This window comes from Microtus oregoni, unplaced genomic scaffold (genome assembly GCF_018167655.1).
Source record: "Microtus oregoni isolate MIOR12 unplaced genomic scaffold, Mior012 000003F_ref0000135, whole genome shotgun sequence".
NCBI classification, from domain to species: domain Eukaryota; kingdom Metazoa; phylum Chordata; class Mammalia; order Rodentia; family Cricetidae; genus Microtus; species Microtus oregoni.
In genome coordinates this window covers 7760005-7782908 of record NW_024543062.1, presented here as the reverse complement: position 1 = coordinate 7782908, position 22904 = coordinate 7760005, and the positions used below count along the sequence as shown (strand labels likewise).

Below are 22904 nucleotides of genomic sequence, written 5' to 3'. Positions count from 1 at the left end.
TGATTTCTAAGAGTGTTCTCTTTATGGAAATACATGCTAATATATGGTAATTACAGCTCCTTTAGTGGAGGACGCCAGAGAGTAAACAGAAATTAAGTTCCAAAGGGGAAAAAGAAAGAGTCTGCTTGGTTCTTGGGCCAGGAGGGAAAGCAGTTTCTACATAACCTCCTTCTGTGCTGCCTTGGGAAGCAGCCAAGGCCCTGGTCCTGCAGAGCCAGGCTTGGATCTCCAAGTCCCAGAAGTGCCGTTCCTCCTGTTAGGGCTGGAGAGATGGCTCAGTGATTAAAACCATTTGCTGTTCTTCCAGAGGACATGACTCTGTTCCCAACACCCACATGGTGGCTCACAACCATTTGTAACTCCAGTTCCAGGGGACCCAATGCCCTCTTCTGGCTCCACAGGCACCAGAGGATGTGGTGCACGTACATACATGAAGGTGAAACATACATTAAAAAAAAAAAAAAACCTAAAAAAATTTTTGACACAATTTAGAATCACCAGGGAAGTCTCAATGAGGGACTGTCTACTTTGGGTTGGCTTGTAGGCATATATATGGGAAACCTTTTTTTCTTTAGCCCTGGCTATCCTAGAACTCCTTCTGTAGACTAGGTTGGCCTCAAACTCAGAGATCCGCCTGCCACTGTCTCCCCAGTGCAAGGATTAAAGGCATGCGCTACTACTGCCCAGGCCAAGGCAATTTATTTGTATTTTTTAAAAATATTTATTTATTTATTATGTATACAATATTCTTTCTGCATGTATGCCTGAAGGACAGAAGAGGGCACCAGACCTCATTACAGATGGTTGTGAGCCACCATGTGATTGCTGGGAATTGAACTCAGGACCTTTGGAAGAGCAGGCAATGCTCTTAACCACTGAGCCATCTCTCCAGCCCCCAATTTATTTGTTTTTTGAGACAGAGTTTCTCTGTATAGCACTGGCTGTCCTGGCGCTCACTCTGTAGACCAGGCTGGCCTTGAACTCAGAGATCTGCCTGCCTCTGTCTCCAAAGTGCTAGGGTTAAAGGCATCCCACAAATGGAAGCAGACAGAGAGCAGACAGGGGGAATGGTGTGGGCTTTGAAACCTCAGAGCCCATCCCAGGAACACAATTCCAACAAGGCCACACCTTGAATATATGAGCCTATGGGGGTCAAACCATGTGTTATGCTTGCCTGAATGTATGTGTGTCTGTGCCATACTTCAGACACCAGAAGGTGGCATAGGATTCCCTGCAACTACAGTCACAGACAGTTGTGAGCCAACATGTAGGTGCTGGAAAATTGAACCCAGGTCCTCGGAAAGAGAAGCCACTGCTCTTAGATGTTGAGCCTTCTCTCTAGCCCCAACTGTCTTAAGTTAACTGACGTGGGAAGCTCCAGCCCACTGTGAGCGGATCATTCCCTAGGCAAGGGGCCACCGAACTGTTAAGAGTGGAGAAACTGAGCTCAGCACGAGTGAGAGGCAGGCATTCATTTCTCTCTGCTCTTGACTGCAGTGTGAAGGGATAGCTCTCTGCAGTTCCTGCCCTGACTTCCCCAGTGATGGTTCGTAACAGAATTGTAAGCCATGTCTTACAACACTTCCATGTCTAAGTTGGTCTTTTAATCAGGCTTTTAAAAAATATCATAGTATCAGAAATAAAATTAAAATACTCCATTAAATCAATTTGACAATATCTCTAAAAGATTAAGGCTGTAAACAGGTAAATTTAAAATACTCATGGCTCTCTGCAGGGTAGGTGGAGCATGTCTTTAACCCCAGCATTTGGGAGGTGGATTTCTATGAGTTTGAGGATAACCTGGTCACATAGTGAGTTCTAGGCCAGTCTGGGGTACACAGTGAGACCGTGTGGTGGTCTGAATGAAACAGCCTCCACAGGCTCACAGGGAGGTGAGGTGTAGCCTTGCTGGAGGAAGTGTGTCACTAGGGGGTGGGCTTTGAGGTTTCAGAAACTCAAGTCAGGCCTATTGGCTCACTGTCTCTTCCTGCTGATCCAGATGTAGAACTCAAAGCTCCCTCTTCAACACCATGTCTGTCTGTATACCACCATGCTTCCTGCCATGACAATAATGGGCTAAACCTCTTAACTCTACGCCAGTCCCCATTAAATGTTTTCTTTATAAGAGTTGCTGTGGCCATGGTGTCTCTTCACAGCAAGAGAACACTAAGACAGACTCTGTCACAATAAAATAAAACAAAATAAAATAAAAATAAGTTTAAAGAAAGAAAAAAAGATACTTGTTAAAATTCAGCGTTTCTCAAGATGGGAAGAAATCACCCAAGACTCCTGCTCAAATGCCCTCTCTGGCCAGCCCAATTCTCCTGATTACCAGACCCTCCTCCATTTCCCATGCCCTTATGATTAGAACGGTAATGAATCAAAAATTTGAGGCTATCACTGGGGAGCCTACATATTTATTAGCTTTTTTTCTAAGACAAGGTCTCATATAGTCCATGCTGGCCCCGACTTGGAACTCCTGATTTCCCTGCCTCCACCTCTCAAGAGCTGGGATTCCAAGCTTGCAGAGGCTAGTGGTCACCTTCCTCTGTGTGCATTCGGGGTCTGGCAGCAGGCTCCTTTACCCACTGAGCCATTGCAATAGATCTGGAAACTCCATCTTTGCTGCACACGCATTTCAACTGTCGGGCCTGCAAACAGACAGGCATCCCGACACATTCGTGTACCAAGCTTGAAGAAGTTACCTCTGGCTTTCAGTCTCTGTGATTTCCTTGTTTCCCAGTTACTATCACACGCCGACCTTCCTGCTAGCACTATGGATTCACAGTCCGGTACCTGAAAAGCTAAGGGTTTGAGACTGGAGGGAAGCCACTGGAGACTGAGTATGTGAAACCGCTCTTTCTGATGGGAGGACTGGCAGGTGGTCGGAGGCCATGTCAGCCCCATCAGGGTGGAGGTGCTAGAGGTGTGGGTGGGGACATGAGGCATAGGTCAGGACCAGGTGACCCTGCTCCCCAAGCTAGTATGTGCATGGCGGTGCAGCTTCCCTCCATGGGAAGAGGAGAACATGCCGAAGCCGAGAATCTTTTTCTTTTACAGTAGGATTTACATGTCACACACTCCTGGGACACCATTAAGTAATCACCGAACACACGTGTGTGTGGCTCTTAGTGGGGATGAGACCCCAGACTCAGAATGTACCAGTTTACTTGACACTCAAAGCAAGACAGGCTCTCTTGGGGCCTGGTGTGGACAGAGGACAGTAGGGTCACCCTACTTTCTGGGGCTTGAGCAAGGAAGACAATACAGGAAGCAAGCAGGCACTGTCAGCAATGCTGATTGTACAGGACTGTGGACAACCTGGCAAGGAAGAGCCAGAGGACACCAACATGGGCGAGGGGAAGGCACAAGGACACCGACATGAACATGGGTGAGGGGAAGGCGCGTCCTTGTTTGTTTCTCTGATGCTGTTCTAAAGCCCTGACCTAAAGCAACCTGGGGAAGAATGGGTTTATTTGGCTCACAGCTCACACACAGTCCATCAAGGGAAACCGAGGCAGGAATTGAAGCAGAGACCAAGGAGGGTTGCTGCTTACAGCTCATTCAGCTTCTCTCCTTATACAGCCCCCCTTGCCCAGGGATGGTATCACCCAGAGTTGCCCACAGTGGACTAAGCCCTTCCATGTCAATCCTCAGTCAAGAAAATGCCCCACAGGGGGCTGGAGAGATGGCTCAGTGGTTAAGAGCACTGACTGCTCTTCCAGAGGTCCTGAGTTCAATTCCCAGCAACCACATGGTGGCTCACAGCCATCTGTAATGAGATCTGGTGCCCTCTTCTGGCATGCAAGCATACATGGAAGGAATGTTGTATACATAATAAATAAAACTTTAAAAAAAAAAGTAAAAAAAAAAAAAAAAAAAAAAAAAAAGAAAATGCCCCACAGATGCGTCCCCAGGCCAATCTGTGGGAGGCAGTTCCCCAATTCAGCTCCTCCTCCAAGTTGACACATTCTATTCCAGAGTGAAATCCAGGACGCTGGCTCTTAGGAACACTACACAGCATCCTAATACGACACCTGGGGAGATCTCTTAAACCACAGTCTCACCCAGAGAACCAAAAGGCACAGAACACTAGCCACTAGACAGACTGACTACACGAGCTGAAAGAAGGAATGGGGCCGAGTCCTTCAGCCTCATCTGGGAACGCGGTGACAGGCCACTAGAACTTTCTGACACTGGATGGAAACGACTGTAAAAGCACTGCGAGGACAGGTTTGTGTGTTACAGATTTTGATGAATAGCCAATTCACAAAAGGGACTCATGAATAATGAGTGTCGGCTCCACTCAATACACTTTTTATGTATGTATGTGTATCGCATGCACATCGAGTGCTCATCGAGGTCAGAAGGCACTGCCAGATCCTCAGGAACTGGAGTTAATGCATGGTTGCAAGCTACTGTTTGGGTGCAGGGGGCCAAAGGCAGGTCCTCTGCAAGAGCAATTAGTGCTATTAATATTAACTGCTTAGCCCTCTCTCCAGCCCCTTACTCAATTCTGCTCTATGAGGGCTGAGGAGATGGCTCAACGAGCAGCATAAGGACCTGAGTTCAAATCCCCACACCCACTAAAAAGCTGTAACCCTAGCGCTGTGGAGGTCAGAGAAGAGGACTGCTGGGGCCTGTCAGCCACCAGCCTCATTCCAGGCTTAGAGACCCCGTCTCAGGGGAACAGGGGTAACATGACAGGGATGCTCTTTGGTCTCTAGAGTGCGCACAGGTTCATGAACCACATGCCATCACTCATACAAAGGAGGGCTGTACATCCTCGGCCCTGGCAGTACCAGGCACCCTCCCCTTCTAAAGTGGTGCTACAGACGACACTCCCCAGGGCTGCACATCAACAACAGTCCCAGCCATACCGGCTGGCTCAACCCCAGCTCCACCATTTGTAACAAGAGAAACTGTATTTGGGAAGTTCCATGAGAAATCTAATGGAAGAAGGGTAAAGAACATTCTATTCTAAATGACTAGGCTGTCACACAGAGTGCTCAGCACATCTGTCATCAGAGTGTAGGTAAATCAGGATCTTAAGAGACAAGGTTTGTTCCTCCAGAGACCAGGACAAGAGGGCTTAGCTTCCCACAGCAGAAGAGATAGGTGTTTGGGGTGAGATGGCCACACTCACCAGGCTTTCTGAGACAATTATGTTATATACGGCCTGGGGTTCACTGCCCTCAACAAGCACATGACAGCACAATCCTCCTCTCTGTGGCTTTGGGGGCAGCTGACAGTATCAGCCACCCGCCTCAGTGACGCCATCTCCCCAAACAAACAACAGTCCTAAGATAGACAGAGAGTCTGCTAAACTAGAGAACTGATAACCCCTTAGCCAGAAAGGTCTCCGCAGACGCTTCCTCCTTAGCAGACAGCCTGCAGTCCTTTTGTTTAGTCATCCCAAGCTGCTGGACACAGGTGCTGAGTGCAGCTTGAGGCCAGGCAAACTGGCAGAGGCAGGAAGGGACTTGTCCCCGGCTCTGAGGCAGCAGATGGAAAGACTTTTAGGCCCAGCCCTCCTCACTCAGCAGTCCTCATCCAGCAGAGCAAAAGCCCATGAGCCTGACACAGATGGGTAAAGGGAGAATTAAAAGCAAATCACAAACCCACAAGGCTAGTCCTGACACACCTGAAGATCGCCTGTAACTCAATGTGCTGGAGGGACAGGGGCCAGACGTCACATGGCTCAGAATGGGCACAGGGCATCTGTGCCACTGCAGTAAAAGAAGGGAAGAGGGGCCATTTCCTTCAGAGGCACAGCCACTGGGAAGGTTCCCATGTTTTGGTAAATAACTGACCACCCAAGCTCATTCAGGCGACCTTAACGCATGCCATGCCAAAAACAAGACACGAAAGCAGGAGGGGAGTCACGTCTGCTGGGGAAAGGACCCCGTGGGGGTAGGCTAAGAGAACGGAGTAAACACGATCAAAGTACATCACAAACATGTAGGAGCTATCAAAGAACAGCAACAAAAGTCAAAAGTAGAAGACATTCTTAGTTTCCCTTTCACTCAACATGCTACTAACATCCACAGAAGGCACACGGCACACTGGGGAACTGGAGACACTCCAGACACAGAGCCACGCTCTACTAGAAACTGCCCGTCACCCCACTGGCCTGATAATGGCTGAGGACCAAGGCAGTCCTGGGTCACCTCCCCCCTCCCTGACACGGTGTTGGTTGCATTCTGGACCTGTACACACAGCAGGTCTGGACCACAGCCACTCAAAGACACTCAGTGGGAGGACTGACAGGAGGGTTTTCCATCCCGAAGAGCTCACCTCTCCAGTCCCTCTGGGTTTAGATCTCCTGACTTGGGGTGGGAGGAAGGCTTTGGCCAGTACCTGTCCTGTCTCCCATGTCTCTGGTCACCCCCTGCTTTCTTTCATCACCTGTCTTCCTGGAGCCCCTCTCCTGCCCAGCCTCCTACTGAGAGCCCTGGTCAGCTCATACATGTTCTGAGAGCTGCTGGGCGGGCACAGTTCTTCAGTGCTGAAGTCTGCTGTTCCATTAGGGACAGGGCAGGGCACCCAAATGGTAGGTGTGGAAGGGAGCCTGCAAAAGAGGACCCACCAAATCCCAAGGTCCAGTCTCTGCGTCACTTCAGTTTCTCTGAGGCTCTGGTAATTAACATCTCGAACACGTGGACAAAACCTACAGGTGTTCTGCTCTTTACTAAATAAATATTCCCTTCACAGAAACCAGCCCAGAGCTCATCACTGTTTAAGCAGAAAGAAACAGGCACCAAGGGGAAGGTGAGGAACTCCCCTTCAGCAAGAGCAGGGCGGGACGCAGCAGGCAATCTTCACACGTCTAGGGGATGGCTCCTCTGCTCCCTAGGCAAGCAGCGGTGCAGAAGGCTCCTGCCTTCTCCCAACACAGCCAGACTGGCAGATGGGCCACAACCTCTCTCCTTTCTGAGGATGGTCAGAGAATGAGCTGGGCTCACGTCCTCATCGCCCCATGATGACGCTGGGTTCCTCTTCCTCCTCCTCTGTCCCAGATGCCTCCTCAGAGCTGCTGGCACGCTGTTCTTGGCACTGATTGGGTTCTGTACCAACACAACATTCAAACCATAAGCAGACAGATCTGATGGATGCAGGGTTAAGTAAGGGAATGTCTTGACTGCACTTCTAATTCCAGCTCTTCAAACATGGAGGCAGATAAAAGTCAAGGACATCCTCAGCTACATAGTGAGTTTAAGGTTAGCCTGGGTAGCAAACCCTGTCTCAAAAAGAGGAGGAGAGCAGCTGAGGGTATACTTGTTCCCAGGCAGAAACAGCCAGGAGTCAGAGGTGGCCACTGTGTGGAAGGTCTACCACAAAAGCAATCTGCATTGCTCTGAGAGCGGCACCTCAGGCTCACCAAAAAGATCTGGCTGTACACACTAGAACCGGACACCCCAAGTCAGGCCTGCTGAGTATATGGCCCCCACTGTCTACATCACCACCAAAATAGGGTACCCTGAGAGATACCCAGGTGTTTCACATCTCCTACTGGGCTACCAAACTCCCCTGCCTGAGCCTCGATTCTCAATGAAGACCGCAAGAGGATCTTAAAAACCAATACAAACAAAAGCCCACTGAAACAAGGGGCTGTGCCCACAACAGCCATGCCAGCCTCCTGGCTCTCCTCAAACACTGCCCAGGGACCCCTCTCCTGTTGCCCTATGGCATATTCTAATACTGCTTTAGCACTGTGGCACAGCTAAGCACAGAGACATCTTGTCCCCAGCCCCCCCCCCTCCTGTCCTGAGAGCAGGGGAGTGGGCGGGAGCTGGCTGCAAAGAGGCGGGGGAGGTCTCAGCACAGGGCCCAGCTGACTCACCAGGGACTTTTCAGGCAGTGAAACTACTTTGTATATTTTCTGGCAGACTCACAATACTACGCACTAGACAGAATACATGCACTGGGGCTGGAGAGAGGGTATTGTCCAAAGCCCTGGATGCTGTTGCAGAGAACGGAAGTTGGGTTTCCAGCATTCACATGGTGGCTCATAATCATCAGTAACTAGTTCCAGGGGACCTGACACACTCTTTAGACCTCTGCAGGCACCAGGCACACATGTGATACACATATATAAACACAGGCAAAACACACATAAAATTAAAAACTCTAAAAAAAGAAAAAAATTAACTCCAAATCCAGTATATCTGATGGTTTCCCCTGGCCTTTATGGGAGCTATACATACCTGCAGATATATATAAATTAAAACATACATCTTTAAAGTCACTTAGGTCAGGGGTTAGGATGGAATGCAGAGTCCAACTGACTTATAAATGCATCTCTGTGAAGGGTGGGGTGGTGCTGAGCAGCACCGCTGGAAACACGTGGAGTCTACAGCTACAGGCACAGGCCCCTGTGCTCTGGTGTAAGTAGCTATGACCCACAGGGAAGCAGTAACTCTCCACACGTGCGGAAGTGAACAGGGTGACGAATAAGGGATAGTACAGTGGACAAAGCTGGAATGACCGCTGACGATGGAGAAAAGCCGGGTATGTCGGGACTCATGATGAACTTACTGTGGACAGATGGTCGTGTTCAGGCATTGCTCAGGACCCCCCCCCCCCCACACACACACATGCTGCACAGCGATCTCTACCAACTGACAGACTATATGGTGTGATGGAGGGCCCACCAGATAGCATCACTTAGTGTCACAGGCACCGATGGGCATACAGTCTAGGACACTTGCAGAGCAGAACTGCCCTCCACTGCTTTGTCTACCAGGCACCCCCATGATCTTGCTTTCTAACACTAAGCCAACAAAAGAAAGCAGATGTCTTGGAGCAACACCCGAGGGTTGAGAGCAGGAAATCCTCCAGATGAGCCTGGAGTACTTTACAGTACCAGAAAGCAAGGAAGTGCTGAGAACTTGTGATAGGGAGGCCCGTGATGATGGGACCTCATCACCAGGACAACAGACGGTCCCAGCAACAAGGTACAGAAAGACTGGATCACACACAGGTTTGTCCTCACAGACAAACACTTCTGTAGACAGAGACCATCTCCTAAGTGGATGTCTGTAGATCTCTGCCTTCAGTCTGGAGGGGGCTGACTGCACCTCAATCCTTAGATATGGGCTGCACGTGGCAATTACCTTCCAAAAAGTAAATTATTCGGGGGAAGAGCAGCAAATTTATAGTGGGAAAAGCTGATAAACACTACCTCTGTGGTGTGGCCAACAGCAACATTAACAGCTGTAAGCTGGGATGTGGCTCCAGGTGCAGGGCTTGCCTAGCATAAGAGGCCATGCTTCCATCCCCAGCACCACAAAAACAAACAAGACCCCAACAACCACTGCCACAACACTGAATAGCAGTAGAGAGCCAGGTCAGTTGTCTACACTGTCCAGCCTGGACAGCAGGAGCAGGACGGCAGTGGACACCGTCCAGCAGCTCCAGTCCAATCACATAAAGAACACCAGTCAAATCTCAACTGTGAGATGTCATACAGATGCCAAGCCAAGTAAAGTCTGAGAAACTCTCAGTCAATGGAGCCCAAGGCCACATGATGACTGAACACGCTGTGGGCTCTGTGCTGAATTCTCAACAGGAAGAAGGGAGGGAATAAAAGGCGAGGACCCCGAGAAAGGAGGAAAGCTAGCTACCAACAGGAGGTAGACCAGGGTGTTAAACAGGGGAGACTGGGTACACGAGGACTCTATAACTTTCAGTGAATCTAGGTTGTAGGTGCAGCTCAGAGTAGAGTACTTGATTGGTACACACAAGTCCCTGGGTTCAAGCCTAGCAACACAAAACAAAGCATATTTAGAGAAAGCTGAAAAGCTGGGTGGCAGTAATGGTGCATGCCTTTAATCCCAGCATTCGGGAGGCAGAAGTCTACAGAGTGAGTTCCAGGACAGTCAGGGCTACAAAGACAAACCCTGTCACAAAACAAAAACAAAAACAAAAACAAAAAAAACCCCAAAAAAACAAACAGAAAAGAAAGAAGGCTGGAGGGACCAGAGAGATGATTCAGCAGCTAAGAGCATTTACTACTCTTCCAAACGGTCTGAATTCAGTGCCCAGAACCTGATGCGGCATATTCCTCTACACTGTGTGAAGATGTGTCACTGTGATTGGTTTAATACAGAGCTGAATGGCCAATAGCTAGGCAGGAGAGAATAAACTGGATTTCTGGTGTTGGGGGGGGGGGGTCTGGGAAGAAGAGAGGTGGGGATGCCAGGAGACTGAAGAAGTTGGACATATATACAGCACAGAGCAGAGATAATTAAGCCATGTGGTAGAATGTAGATTAATAGAGACAGCTTGATTTAAGTTATAAGAGCTAGTTGGGAAAAAAGCCCAAACTAAGGTCAAGCTTTCATAGTTACTATTAAGTCTCTGTATATACTGGGGAGCTGGTAGTTCTACAAAACAAAGTTACGGCTATCCTGGAACTCACTCTGTAGACCAGGCTGGCCTCAAACTCAAGATCTACTTACCTCTGCCTCCGAGTGCTGGGATCAAAGGTGTGCACCACCACTGTCCAGCTCTATTCGGAGATTTTATTCCGCTTATAGACATACCACTGGGTGAAACTGAAGACGACAGGGTTTTGGGTTTCTTTCCCTCAGATGGATTAGACAGGATAAGGAGGGGGGGAAACAAAAACAAAAACCTCCACCCCCAACCCTAGTACTATGGAACTGCAAGGCCATGGGAAACTGCCTATGACACAAAGTTCTGCGGTAACATTAGAACAGCCTGGTGTTAACATGAACAGGGCACATGTATGAAAAACTGAAAGCAGAAAATAAAAACACTAACGTAAGCTATTGTTTTTAGTAAGGATTATAGTCACTATCATTTTTCACTTTGTCCTATTCAATGTACCCTAACTTCCCAAGCAGGAAATACAATGGCTTCATGATCAAAGGGTACAAAGAGCCAGGCAGCTTTCCAGTCCATTACACTAAGTCTGTGGCTCTGTAGGTTGGTCCAAAGCACACATTAGGTACCATCTGGACACAGTGCCTCTAGTGAATATCTCTAACTCAAAGGGAATGCTGTGCCCTGCTGATTAGGGGACATCTGGCAGTGCCAGGAGATACTTTTAATGCAATGATCAGGAGGAAGCAGCTGCTTCTGATGTACTGGGTAGTGGATGAGCCCTCCAGACAAAGAGAAACACCCCCTGCCCCCACCACCGAGGCTGGGAAAGAGCTCTAGCTGTGTCCAGTAACAGGGGCCTTAAGCTCACTTCAGATTCTCTTCAAGGGCAGTGTGGTAGGGAAGGGAAACCCTGGTTAGGACACAGCACTGCAGAGCTCAGGGTCTCAGAAGGATCCAAACTGGCTCATGGCCAACCAGCTGCTCTCACTCAGACACAGGTCCCACACCGCAGGGCGATGACTGAGCTACTACACAGCACAGGCCGCAACCCTAGGCAGCTGCCCTTCCTGCTGCCAACCCAGCAGGAGCCTCATGGTGTGCTGGGGCCACCCTGTGGCACAGTTGGCACACTACATTAAATTCTATTCATTTCAACCAGGCAACTAGAAAATCTCACTCTTTCACAAAATGAGAAATGGGGAAATAGTCAAAGTGAGGGGAGAGGCATGGAGGCCACTGCTGATGTCCCCAGACCATATCTATGCTGTTCAACACAAAGTGCACACAAGCAGATATGTTCTGATATGCACGGGCGGGCCACACACCACACCAATGATAACACCTGTTCAGTCCAGCTGAGGAAGCCCTAGAACTTCTGAGCCTCCTGCTTCTACCTCCTGAGGGATAAAGATCTCATGGGGTCAGAGATGCCCAAAACCAAGCCAAGTTTTTGTGCAGTGCTGGGATGGAAGCCAGGTAAACACTAACCAACTCAGTGTACCCTGAGTCCAAGCATGGCTTTTTTTACAGACAAGGTCTCTAGCTGGCCAGAGACATGCTGGCTCACCAACCCCCATACCCCCATCACCCCCCCTCCCCGTCCCATCCCGTCCCTCAAGTGCTAGGAATAAAGACATGTGATATTACAGCCATTCCGAGCTTTACTTTTAATTTACTTATTTTTCTGAGGCAAGGTCTCACTATGCACCTCTGGCTGGACCAAAATTTACTATGTAGACCAGGCTGTCCTTGAACTCACAGAGGTGGGCTTGCCTTTGTCTCCTGAGTGCTCAGGTTAATGCTGTGTGCCACCATGCCTCACCTAAGTGCTCTCTTTACTGCCCTACAGTCACCACAACCATGTCCACACTACAAAGAACCCATTAACAACTTCCCATGGTCAGCCTCTCAAATCTGTACAACCATCACTGTGCTCTAAATGTGGTACTCTGAGAACCTCACACAGTGGAGTTTCCTCCTTTTGTCTGTGTGTATATCAGGGTCTCACTGTAGTTCACACTGGCCTTGATGCTGTACGGGGCTCCTTCTGACCACCATGGGGAGCCCATGAGTACACACACCACACACACATACACACCAGAATAAATAAAAACAAAGTAGCCATGTGCTATACAGTTCAGGCCCACTAGGTTCAAAGTAAGACCCTGACTAGCACACACAGCAACAGCAGTAACAACAACACACCACCACTACAACAACTACAACAGTCAGACTTGTATCTCCCTGACACTTCACAGTTTTACCAAAAGGATAGACCTCAGTATGCATGCTTCACCATGACTGTGCAGTTTTAACAGTGAGGTCCTTTATCTTAGCCACTGAACTCAAAAAAACTAACCAAGATTGGCCACTGGATGGCACTCTTGGGCCATACCTGGAGAACACAGCGAAGACTCGTAAGAACCACAATGCACGGGAGGGCCAGAACCTGTTTGCTGAACATAGCCAGGTTACTGACCCACTAGAGATAGAAACAAGACCACAGCCTTGAGAAATGTGATGATCTGGGGCTGAACGGCTGCGGAACCAGGCAGGACAGAAACTTCCGTTTACAGAGATGTCACTCGAAAAGCTCGGGATACACGAGAAGATGACTTGGCTTCTCAAGACGCAGGAAGCTCAACTGGTACAAGAAAATCAACACAAAGCCAGGCGGTGGTGGCGCACGCCTTTAATCCCAGCACTTGGGAGGCAGAGGCAGGCGGATCTCTGTGAGTTCGAGGCCAGCCTGGTCTACAAGAGCTAGTTCCAGGACAGGCTCCAAAACCACAGAGAAACCCTGTCTCGAAAAACCAAAAAAAAAAAAGAAAAGAAAAGAAAAAGAAAATCAACACAAGACAAGGCCTAACAGACCAGAGACAAAGACCCAAGTAGATTAGGGACCAAGACCCACGCAGACCTGGGACCAAGGCCCAGACTGACCAGGGGCCAAGGCCCAAAAAGACCAAGAATCAAGGCCCAGACAGACCAGGCACAGGAAGTGAGCAGCTATGTAGACTAGTGTTCTTATCATCTTGACACAAATCAGTCATCTGGGAAGAGGGAACTTCAAATGAGAAAATGCCTTAATTAAATTGGCCCATAGTCAAGTCTGGGGGGTATTTTCTTGACTAACGATTGATGTGGAAGGGTGGAGCCCACTGTGGGCAGTGTCATCCCTGGGCAGGCAGTCCTGGGGTCCGTAAGAAAGCAGACTGAGCAAGTATGGAGAGTGAGCCAGGAAGAAAGGCTCCTCCACAACCCCTGCGTCAGCTCTGACTTCCTCACGCTGGAGAAAACCCGAGCTGCCATTGCTCACGGTGTTTATGCAGCTGTAGAAAGCAAACCAAGACAGCATCTGGTTTAAACCTTTTCCAGAATGTAAGAGTGGCTGAGTCCTGAAATGAACAGGAAGGCAGTCAGGCATGGTGGCACTGGCACACTCTTTAGTCCTAACACTCAGGATCTCTGTGAGCTGAAAGCCAGCCTGGTCTATATAATGAGTTCCAGGAAAGTCAGGGCTACAGAGAGACCCTGCCTGAAAAATAACAAAAATTTAAAAAATGAATGGGATGGCAAAACTGCAACAAAGAATGGAAAACATGAATCGGAATCTAATGAAAGCTTTTATAGCTTCCCTATTACATCACTGAGACAAAATTCACAAGACAGGATCAACCACAAAACGGAGACGTCACGGGGAAGACAACCTGTGGGTGGACAATTAGGAACTATCCAAATGAACGGAACAAGTTGGGTTTTTTTCCTTACCCAGTTTGACAAAAAACATGCAAGCGTGAAGAAACACCTACGGCGGGGCATTCCCACGTCCTGTTTAAGACAGGACAGGTGTAATCACAGAACTTGGGAGGCAAAGGTAAAGAGGGTCAGAGAGCAAGGCCAGCCTGGGCTACATGAGACGCCGCCTCAAGCAAAACAAAATAACAAATAATAAACCCAAACCATGAGAGAGAGTGCTGGTAAGAAGGCTCCGTGGTGAAGGTTCTTGCTGTCAAGTTGGACAACCTCAGTTTGATCCCTGGACTCACATGGTAGAAGGGTGGGAACCAGGAGTCTCAGTTCAGAATCAGCCTTGGCTACATGGGAGACTAGGCGAAAGGTCAGTCAGTACAGGTGCCTGCCTTGCTAGCATGAGGACCTGAGTCTGGACCCAGCACCAATGGAAAGGGTAGGCATGGGAGTGTGTGCTTGGAATCCCAGCTCTAGGGAGACAGAGAAGGACGATCCCTGGGACTTGTCAGGCAGCCAGCCCAGGGAAATCAGTGAACTCCAGCTTTAGTGAGACTGTGTCACAACAATTCAGGTAAAGAGCAACTGAAGAGGAAACTGACATTGGTCTCAGGCTTCCATGTGCACATATGTACAAACACAGATGTGTGTATATATGTATGTACACGTAACTACAAAACAAAAGGGTTCCAAATGCTGAGACAGCCCTTCAATCCTTCCTCCTGGGGAAAAAAATGAGGCAAGATGGAGAACCACTGGAAGACAGTTGGTGGACAGCTGGAGGTACCTGAGGAGCAAGGCAGTGTGAGGACAGGGACAGAGGGAGTGACCCTAGTAACCAGGAATCCAGTAAGTTGCCCCAAAATCCTACTGTGAGCTTTCCTTTTTGCTTAAGTCAGTCTGGCTTTCTTTCTTTCTTTCTTTTAGGTTTTTAAGACAGGGTCTTTCTACAGAGCCCTGGCTGTCCTGGAATTCACTAAGTAGACCAGGCTGGCCTCGAACTCACAAAGATCTGCCTGCCTCTGGCTTCTGAGTGCTGGGATTAAAGGCGTGTACCACTATGCCTAGCTTAGTCATGTGGCTTTCTGACATGACACACACAGCTAACCATGAGTCTTCACAGTTTAGCAGCCACTGCCATTAGCGATGGTGACCAGCACTGAGAGAAATGTGGACACAGCTCACCTTCCTTCTGGTTCTTCTGCTCACGCTTCATCTTCTTTGCCATTAACTTCTTCTCTTTTAACTTCTGGCTACACATGGAAGACATACATGGTGGTTACCTTGGTGGGTGTTTTGGAAAAGCCTGTGATGAAGCTATCTTTATAGCAGTGCAAATGTCACAGTCACGGCTAGAGACGGCTCGACAGCTAGGACTGGAGCTCAGCTTCCAGCATCCATGTCAGGCAACTCACGACTGTCCGCAACTCCAGCTTCTCTTCCGGCCCCATGAGCACTCATATTTACATGCACAAACCCACACAGACACACGTGCCCTTTAAAAAAACGTGATTCTGCTAGCCTGTCACTGTCAACTGTTTTCACTGAAGTAAGTAGAGATCAAACTCTGAAACTCTGAGGAGTAGGCTGAGTGTAGTGACTTATAAAAGTAGTCCCAGAATTTTGGTGGGGCCAAGCAGAAAAACCAAGAGTTCAAGGCTGGCCTGGGGTACATAGTAAAAGTGCCTCAAAAACAAACAAACAAACAAACAACAACAACAAAAAACCTGACAGCCCCCCCCCCCCCCGCCCCAAAGTCACATGGGAAGATTGGTTAAAAGAGTCTCAAAAATAAAATGTTCAGCCGGGCGTTGGTGGTGCACGCCTTTAATCCCAGCACTCGGGAGGCAGAGGCAGGCGGATCTCTGTGAGTTCGAGGCCAGCCTGGTCTACAAGAGCTAGTTCCAGGACAGGAACCAAAAGATACGGAGAAACCCTGTCTCGAAAAATCCAAATAAATAAATAAATAAATAAATAAAATAAAATGTTCAAATGTAGAAAGGAAACTGAGCCAGGGAATCAGTGTTGAAGCCAGCCTAAGCAACACAGCAAGACTATCTCAAAAGGCAAACAAAACCAAAATGCAGAAATGTTGGGAGACATGGAAACCCACACAGTCACTAAAGTTCCGACAGTATCTTTGGGAGATCTGTAACAGGCTGAAGGACCATGAAGGACGTGTGGTTCCCAAGGTCTTATAAGAAACCATTCCTCTTAGTGCTGCTATCTCAGGGCTGGCCTTCCCAGAACCCCTAGAGGTTATACAAGTCAACCTCTGTTACCTGTTTTGAGGGTTTCTTCTTTATATTTTATTTTTATTCCTTACTTTTGTTTTTGAGTTTAGAGACAAGAAGATTTCTCTGTGTATTGCTGGCTGTCCCTGGAGCTCATTCTGTAGACCAGGCTACCCTTGAATTCAAAGATCTATCTGTCTCTTGAGTACTCTCTTTGAGTACTGGGAATAAAGGTGTGCACTACCACCACCCAGAGAGGGTTTATTTTTTTTAAGATTCATTTTATCAACTGGGCAGTGGTGGTGCACACCTTTAATCTCAGCACTTGAGAGGCAGAGGCAGGTGGATCTCTGTGAATTTGAGGCCAGTGTGGTCTACAGAATGAGTTCCAGGACAGCCAGAGCTACACAGAGAAATCTTGCCTTGAAAAAAGCCAACAACAATTCATTTATCAAGTGTGAAAGCCGGGCGATGGTGGCACAAGCCTTTAATCCCAGCACTCAGGAGGCAGAGGCAGGCGGATCGCTGTGAGTTCGAGACCAGCCTGGTCTACAAGAGCTAGTTCCAGGACAGGCTCCAAAACCACAGAGAAACACTGTCTCGAAAAAAAAAAAAAAAATTATCATGTGTGTCTCAGTGTGGGTATATGCACATAAGTGCAGTGTCTATGGAGGCTAGAAGAGGGCATCAGATCCTCTAGGGTTAGAGTCATAGGTGGTTGTGAGCTACCCAACATCACAGGTGTGGGAACTGAACTCCAGACCTTTGGAAGAACAGCAGGAGTTGTAAGCTTACAGAGCCGTCTAGTCAAACATTTGCATGAGGTGTTGTGAATGATGTGTGTGTGACTGGCATATGCGTGGAGGTCAGAAGACAATTTTATGTTTTTCGGGCCTCTATCCTGACAGGGTCTCTCTGTGTAGCCCTGGCTGTCCCGGCACTTGCTCTCAGGATCAGTCTGTTCTCAAACTCAGAGACCCACTGGACTCTGCCACTGGAGTGCAGGGGTTAAAGGTGTGAGCCACTAATGCCCAGCTTGAGGATAACTTTTAAGAACCACCATGTAGGTTCTAGGGCCTAAACTTTAGGCTTGGCAGCAAGCATCTGTACCTGCTAAGCCATATCACCAACCCTTTTGATTTTGTTTTGTGACAGTGTCTTTCTATTTGGCTCAGGCTGGTCTTGAACTCCTGCCCTGGCCTGAGCCTCTAAGGCCTTGGCTCACTCTCCAGCACCCGCTTCCCCACCTCCCGTCTGCAGACCACAATGATTGAAAGCTCTTACCGCTTTTTCCGGCGCTTTGCGGTCTGTTCCTCGGCGGCAATCTTATTCTTTTCCAGTCTCTTCTGAAACTCTGCATCCAGTTTTTGCTGAAAAACAAAACATGTCTTCACTCAGACCTACCTGGGCTGCACAGACTTTATTACCTACCATGAGGAAATGTAATAACTAAGAAAACCAAAATCCTGAGAACCTGACATTGAACACAAACCACTAATTACACCGACCACAATGAACCATATGAGACACTCAGCCCAGCAGAGAGGAAAGAGAGGAAGGAGGACAACGGTGTGGAAGCCCTGACCTGCTGTTCCACTACGTAACAAACGGCCTGTGGAGGGCAGGAAGGGGACTCTGGAGCCCTTTCATATACAGGGAAGACTCCTACACACCCCTCCCCCAGTGTGAACAGCTTGTCGAGTCTGATCCAGAGTCACCGGATTCCTTGGCTCACTAACCTTCTCAGCCATGGCATCCATGTAGTCCTGCCGCTGGTACTCTCTCCGCCGTAGGTGCCTATAAACGTGGAACTCTCCACTGCCAGCCCCGGCACTGGAACCTAAGGCCAGAACAGTCCAGAGTTGTAGATAAAATCAGTTAACCAGGCCTAGGGACAGAATACCATAGCAGAGCATTTGCCTGGCAAAAGGAGAGGAGGAATCCACTCACCAACATAAGCTGCACTTAACCCTGAGACTAAGGACAAGAACTCAAACTGAAGGTACTATATGTACTGGGACTTTCTACTTGTATTCCAACAAGGACAGGGTGTGGCACATCGTAGGTTTTATTAACGACGTGTATGAGGTCACTAGAAACCCCACTCTAAAACAGCAGTGGTGGCACACGTCTGTAATCTTGTACTCAGAGGCTGAGGCAGGAGGACCAGAGTTCAGGGTCAACTTAAGCTCCACATCAAACCCTCGGTTCAGAAGAAAACTTCTATATGACAGTAAGAGGAGAAGCAGACTGCGGCTCAACAACTGGCCATCCAGAAAGACTTACAGCGTCCCTCCATGATTTCACAAGTGACAGCTAGATCCCTAATAGCTGGAAAAATGCTTCCGATAAGAAGTGGGATACAAAAACATATGAATAACTATATAGAAATAGTCTATCTTAGACTTATGGTTTAAGCATGATGGCATGAGGGACAGAAGGAAGACAAATAGGTCATTGAGAGACGGGGAGCCACATCTTGATTATTTATCAGACTATGCAAAGAGCCTTGAGGTAAACTGAGGCACAGGGAGGGAGCACTTGCAAGTCAGCAACAAACCTGAGAAGCCAAGCCTTCTCTCCACCTTGGTTCCAGTATGTCCTTCTGTTTATATGTATAGTAGGTGCCTGTGTGTGCATGTGGGTGCCAGGAGAGGCCAGAAGAGGGCCGATCATTGTGCTGGCTAGATTTATGTCAACTTGACACAAGCTAGTCATCTGAAAGGAGGGGACCTTAATTAAGAAAATGCCTCCATAAAATCTGGTTGTGGGTAGTGTGATCTCTGGGCTGGTGGTCTTCGGTTCTCTAAGAAAGCAGGCTGGGCAACCATACTGGTAGGATGAGCCCAGTAAGCAGCACCCCTCCATGGCCTCTGCATCAGCTCCTGCTTCCAGGTTCCAACCCTACCTGAGCTCCTGTGCTGACTTCCTTCAGTGATGGACTACAATGTGGAAGTGTAAGCCAAACAAACCCTTTTCTTGCCAACTTGCTTATGGTCATGGTGTTTCATCACAGCAACAGAACTCTAGGACACTGACGAAAGCCTGTAATGCCTGCCAGTCCTTAGGAGGTCAAGGAGTCAAAGGAGGCTTCTGAGTTCAGACACAGCCTGGGCTACATAGTGAGACTCTATCTCAAAAAATAAACAAGCACCTTTAGCACAAAGCAAGCCTGGAAGATCTTCCTTGACTAGTTTGTCTGATCTTGTGGACCCCCTTCAGCCTTTACCAACTTTTTAAGGACTTTGAATAAAATGTTTAACCACAAGAAACAAAAATACCAAAGAATAACTGGGCAACCATTATCTAGTGTCAAACACAGCACTCCTTCACTGTAAAGACAAAAACAACTTCCTACCAAAGATCTAGCTGACAAGTAACAATAGTGTTCCCTATTCCCCTTAAAAATTACCCCCCCAGCCCGACACAGACAAAAGACAGTACCCATGACATCGCGGACAAACTCTGGAGGAGGCCGAGGAGCCCACTCGTTCATCTTCTCTGGAATTGGAACTGCTTTGTCCTGCAACAGTTAAACAGAATCGCATTTGTAAGCATACACTTGCGGAGGAAGTTGCCTCTCTTGGGACCTAACACAGATGAGCATGCTTCTCAAACCTGGAGTTGACTGCTTATCCTCTGTCCTGAGCTTACTTCATCCTGTAAACCATGGAGTCTAACATGGGCAAAAGCTCTCCCACACTACAGACGTTGAGAATCTAAGTCACTGAGAGGAAAGCCAACCTCTTCTTGGCGAAGATATGAGGCCTTCTCAGTTAGCTGTTTTTCTGAAGTTGGGTTGGAAGGTAAAGAGTGATGTGTTCCAAATTTGTTAGCCAATGCCTCTTCAATAACGGGTGCTATTTAGAGGGGTTGAGCACTTTTCCTAAGGCATAGATTCTTGGTTTTTGAGATAGATCTCACTATATAGCTGGCCAGAAACTCACTATGTAGACCAGGCTAGCCTGGAATTTGTAGCAGTCTTCTTTGTCCTACACCAGAGTGCTGGGATTATACAGGTGTGCCCAATCATGCCCAGCTTCTGCCGCTTTTGTTCTTATTGAAGTTAAAACAGAAAGAGCTGTGAAGCAACCTGGAATCTCGGTGCAGGAGTAGTTGGGGACCCAAGGCAGGGGAACCCCAAACTTGAGGACTGTCTATGCTACAGAGCCGATTCAGTTGGAGCGTGAATAAACGCGCAATTCCACAGTACCTCAAAAAGAAAATCTAAAAAAGGAGGGTATGGAGGGCTGAAGCTCGCCCTCCATGCAGCTGCGCTGTAGGACAAGGACAGCCACGAAGCTCACTCTCGACGGGGCAGCCTTCCCCGTGCCAGGCCTCCTCCAGGGGTACGGAGGGTACCGTTCCCGAGCCTGAAGGGGCGAGGGGGCTGGGCCTCGGCCGGGCCGCAGAGCCCACTCCGACTCACCGGGTTCTTCATGAGCCGCTCCAGCTTGAGCTTCTGCTCCTCGGCCGCATTCTTGGGGATGACGAGCGTCTGCGGCTCTTTCTTGGGCCTGGGCGGTCTCACGGCGGTGGCTGTAGGACTCGCCATAGCAGCTTTCTACTTCCTCGCAGGCGCCGCTGGCGCCCGCTCGTCTTGATGACGACAGAAGGGCGCGCCAGCTGCGCACGCGCACTCCCAGACCTGGGATGCTCTCCGGCGACGCGTGCGCACTCTCTCTCTCTACGGGGGGGGGGGGGGGGGGGGGTTCGGGGACGGTGTCATGAGCCTCGCCGGCTTGCTGAATATTCATGAGCGCGAGGCCAGGGTGGCTTAATTTTGACCTTAGCAGCGTAATTTCATTTCCTGTTTCAAAACAAATCAAGGCTGCGTGACTCTCACGTCCCTAAGGGAAGAGGCGGCCTTTCGTGATGAGTGGCTCGGCCCCAGGCGACCTCTCAGGTCCCCTAGGGCTTCGCGCTGCCTTCACGTGGCTCTCAGCACTTCTCTCCCGGTTTTGCTTGTCCCTGGGCTTTGTCTTGGAGAGCTATTTGATTTAGCTCCTCGCGTCTTTTTTTTTTTTCTTTTCCCCTTCTTGTGAGATGAGATAGTGTTTATAGGTAGCTCAGGTTGGCCTCGAACTCCTGAAAATCCTCTTGCCTTTGTAGAGACCGGTACAGGACACCCCAAAACCAAGTTCTCAGCACAAAGAGGATAATATTTGCCCCTGAGGGACAGAGGGCAGGGAATAAGAAACAAAGACAGGAGGCAGAGAGGGAGAAGGGGGAAAGGAATAAAGGAAAGGGGAGAGGGGTATTTGGGGGCCACCGCAACCACAAAAGACTGTTTCTGGATAGAGAGGAGACTGATGTGGCCCATAGGCAAATGGTGGTTTCTAAAGGAAAAAGAGAAACCCATGTTAGGATGGGGTGTTTTAATTTTAACTGGGCGTGTTAAGTAGGTGAGCCAAAGGGGACTTCTGACTGCTGGATTGTATGTAATACTTCTATAGTCAGTCTCAGGAGAAGGAAGAGGCCAAATAAGGGACTAGACATTGGTGGGCAGCTTTAGAAATGTAATCTAGTGAGTTTTAGCATGGCAGAGGGAATGGGGGTAAAGGGTAAGGCCTGCCAGAACCGTGTTTGCCATGCTTGCCTCCAGAATTCTGGGGTTAGAAGTATTAGCCTCTGTGTCTAGCCTCACACCCCATTTCTTATAATCTTTTTTCATAACACCACACTAAAACATAACTCCGGAGACAGATCTGACCGCCTTGGCCATTCTGAAAGCACAGCACTACCAGGCGAGGCTGAGTCTATGAGTTTTTCTTAGAATAAAGAAGCTGCCACTCCAGTCTAGGAGTTGGCCAGCAATTCACTTCAAAGTTTTCACGGGAAGGTGACCATACCTAATTTTACATAGCGTCTACGGTAATGGAAAATGACCGGGCTGGGGCTGTCCAGGGGCAGAGTGTTTTGCGGGTCATACGTGACGCACTGTATTAGCTCCAGATAATAAAAGGTGAGACAAGAACGGCAACAGTTGGTTTTTTTTTTCGAGACAGACTGGAACAAGTCCTTTCGAGAGACTTGTTATAATGAAAGGACCTCGAGAGTGTTAGACAGAATCGATACAATGTATGCAGTTCTTTTTTTTTTTGTTTTTTTTTTTTTTGTTTTTTCGAGACAGGGTTTCTCTGTGGCTTTGGAGCCTGTCCTGGAACTAGCTCTGTAGACCAGGCTGGCCTTGAACTCACAGAGATCCGCCTGCCTCTGCCTCCCGAGTGCTGGGATTAAAAGCGTGCGCCACCACCGCCCGGCCAATGTATGCAGTTCTGAACATGGTGGAGCCTTAGAGGGAATGAGAAGGTTCCCTTTGGAGTCTGGAGAGTCACTAAAACTGGGAATAAGAGAAAGATTGTGTGTGTGCGCGTGCGTGTGTAGGACTGCAGAGGAATCTCTTTCGAAAATAATATGGATTTTATTTTCCATGGATGCTCAGAGTCATCTTTCCCAGCAAGTCCCCCTGAGGAGTGACCAAATTCCCAGAACAAAGGAAGGATCTTCTCATTCTCCATAACCTTTCAGGGGCAGCAGAATGCTTAGCAGCATGTGATTTGACTC

General features: G+C 48.6%; 2 protein-coding genes across 2 annotated transcripts in view; both read right to left on the bottom strand.

Annotated features, from left to right (window-relative positions):
* Orai2 (ORAI calcium release-activated calcium modulator 2) overlaps positions 1-15349 on the bottom strand; it is a 39704-nt gene extending 24355 nt beyond the window's left edge. The window contains exon 1 of the mRNA XM_041648059.1: positions 15289-15349. The gene's annotated coding sequence lies outside the window, so the exon portion shown is untranslated. The remainder of the gene's footprint in view (positions 1-15288) is intronic.
* Positions 6672-20998, bottom strand: Prkrip1 (PRKR interacting protein 1). The gene is made up of 6 exons (XM_041648062.1): positions 20767-20998; positions 19782-19860; positions 18077-18177; positions 17622-17707; positions 15289-15356; positions 6672-7067 (listed from the first exon to the last, which is right to left on the bottom strand). The coding sequence occupies exons 1-6, from the start codon at positions 20890-20892 to the stop codon at positions 6970-6972; spliced, it is 558 nt and encodes a 185-aa protein (XP_041503996.1). The 5' UTR covers positions 20893-20998; the 3' UTR covers positions 6672-6969.
* Between the last annotated feature and the right edge of the window lie 1906 nt (positions 20999-22904).

Excerpts from the sequence above, each read along its gene's own strand:
- Prkrip1 (XM_041648062.1), bottom strand. The coding sequence starts at position 20,892 with ATGGCGAGTCCTACAGCCACCGCCGTGAGACCGCCCAGGCCCAAGAAA. Across the intron at positions 19,861-20,766 it reads AGCGGCTCATGAAGAACCCG|GACAAAGCAGTTCCAATTCC; the intron begins GTGAGTCGGAGT and ends TAACTGTTGCAG. Across the intron at positions 17,708-18,076 it reads TGGATGCCATGGCTGAGAAG|CAAAAACTGGATGCAGAGTT; the intron begins GTTAGTGAGCCA and ends TTTGTTTTTCAG.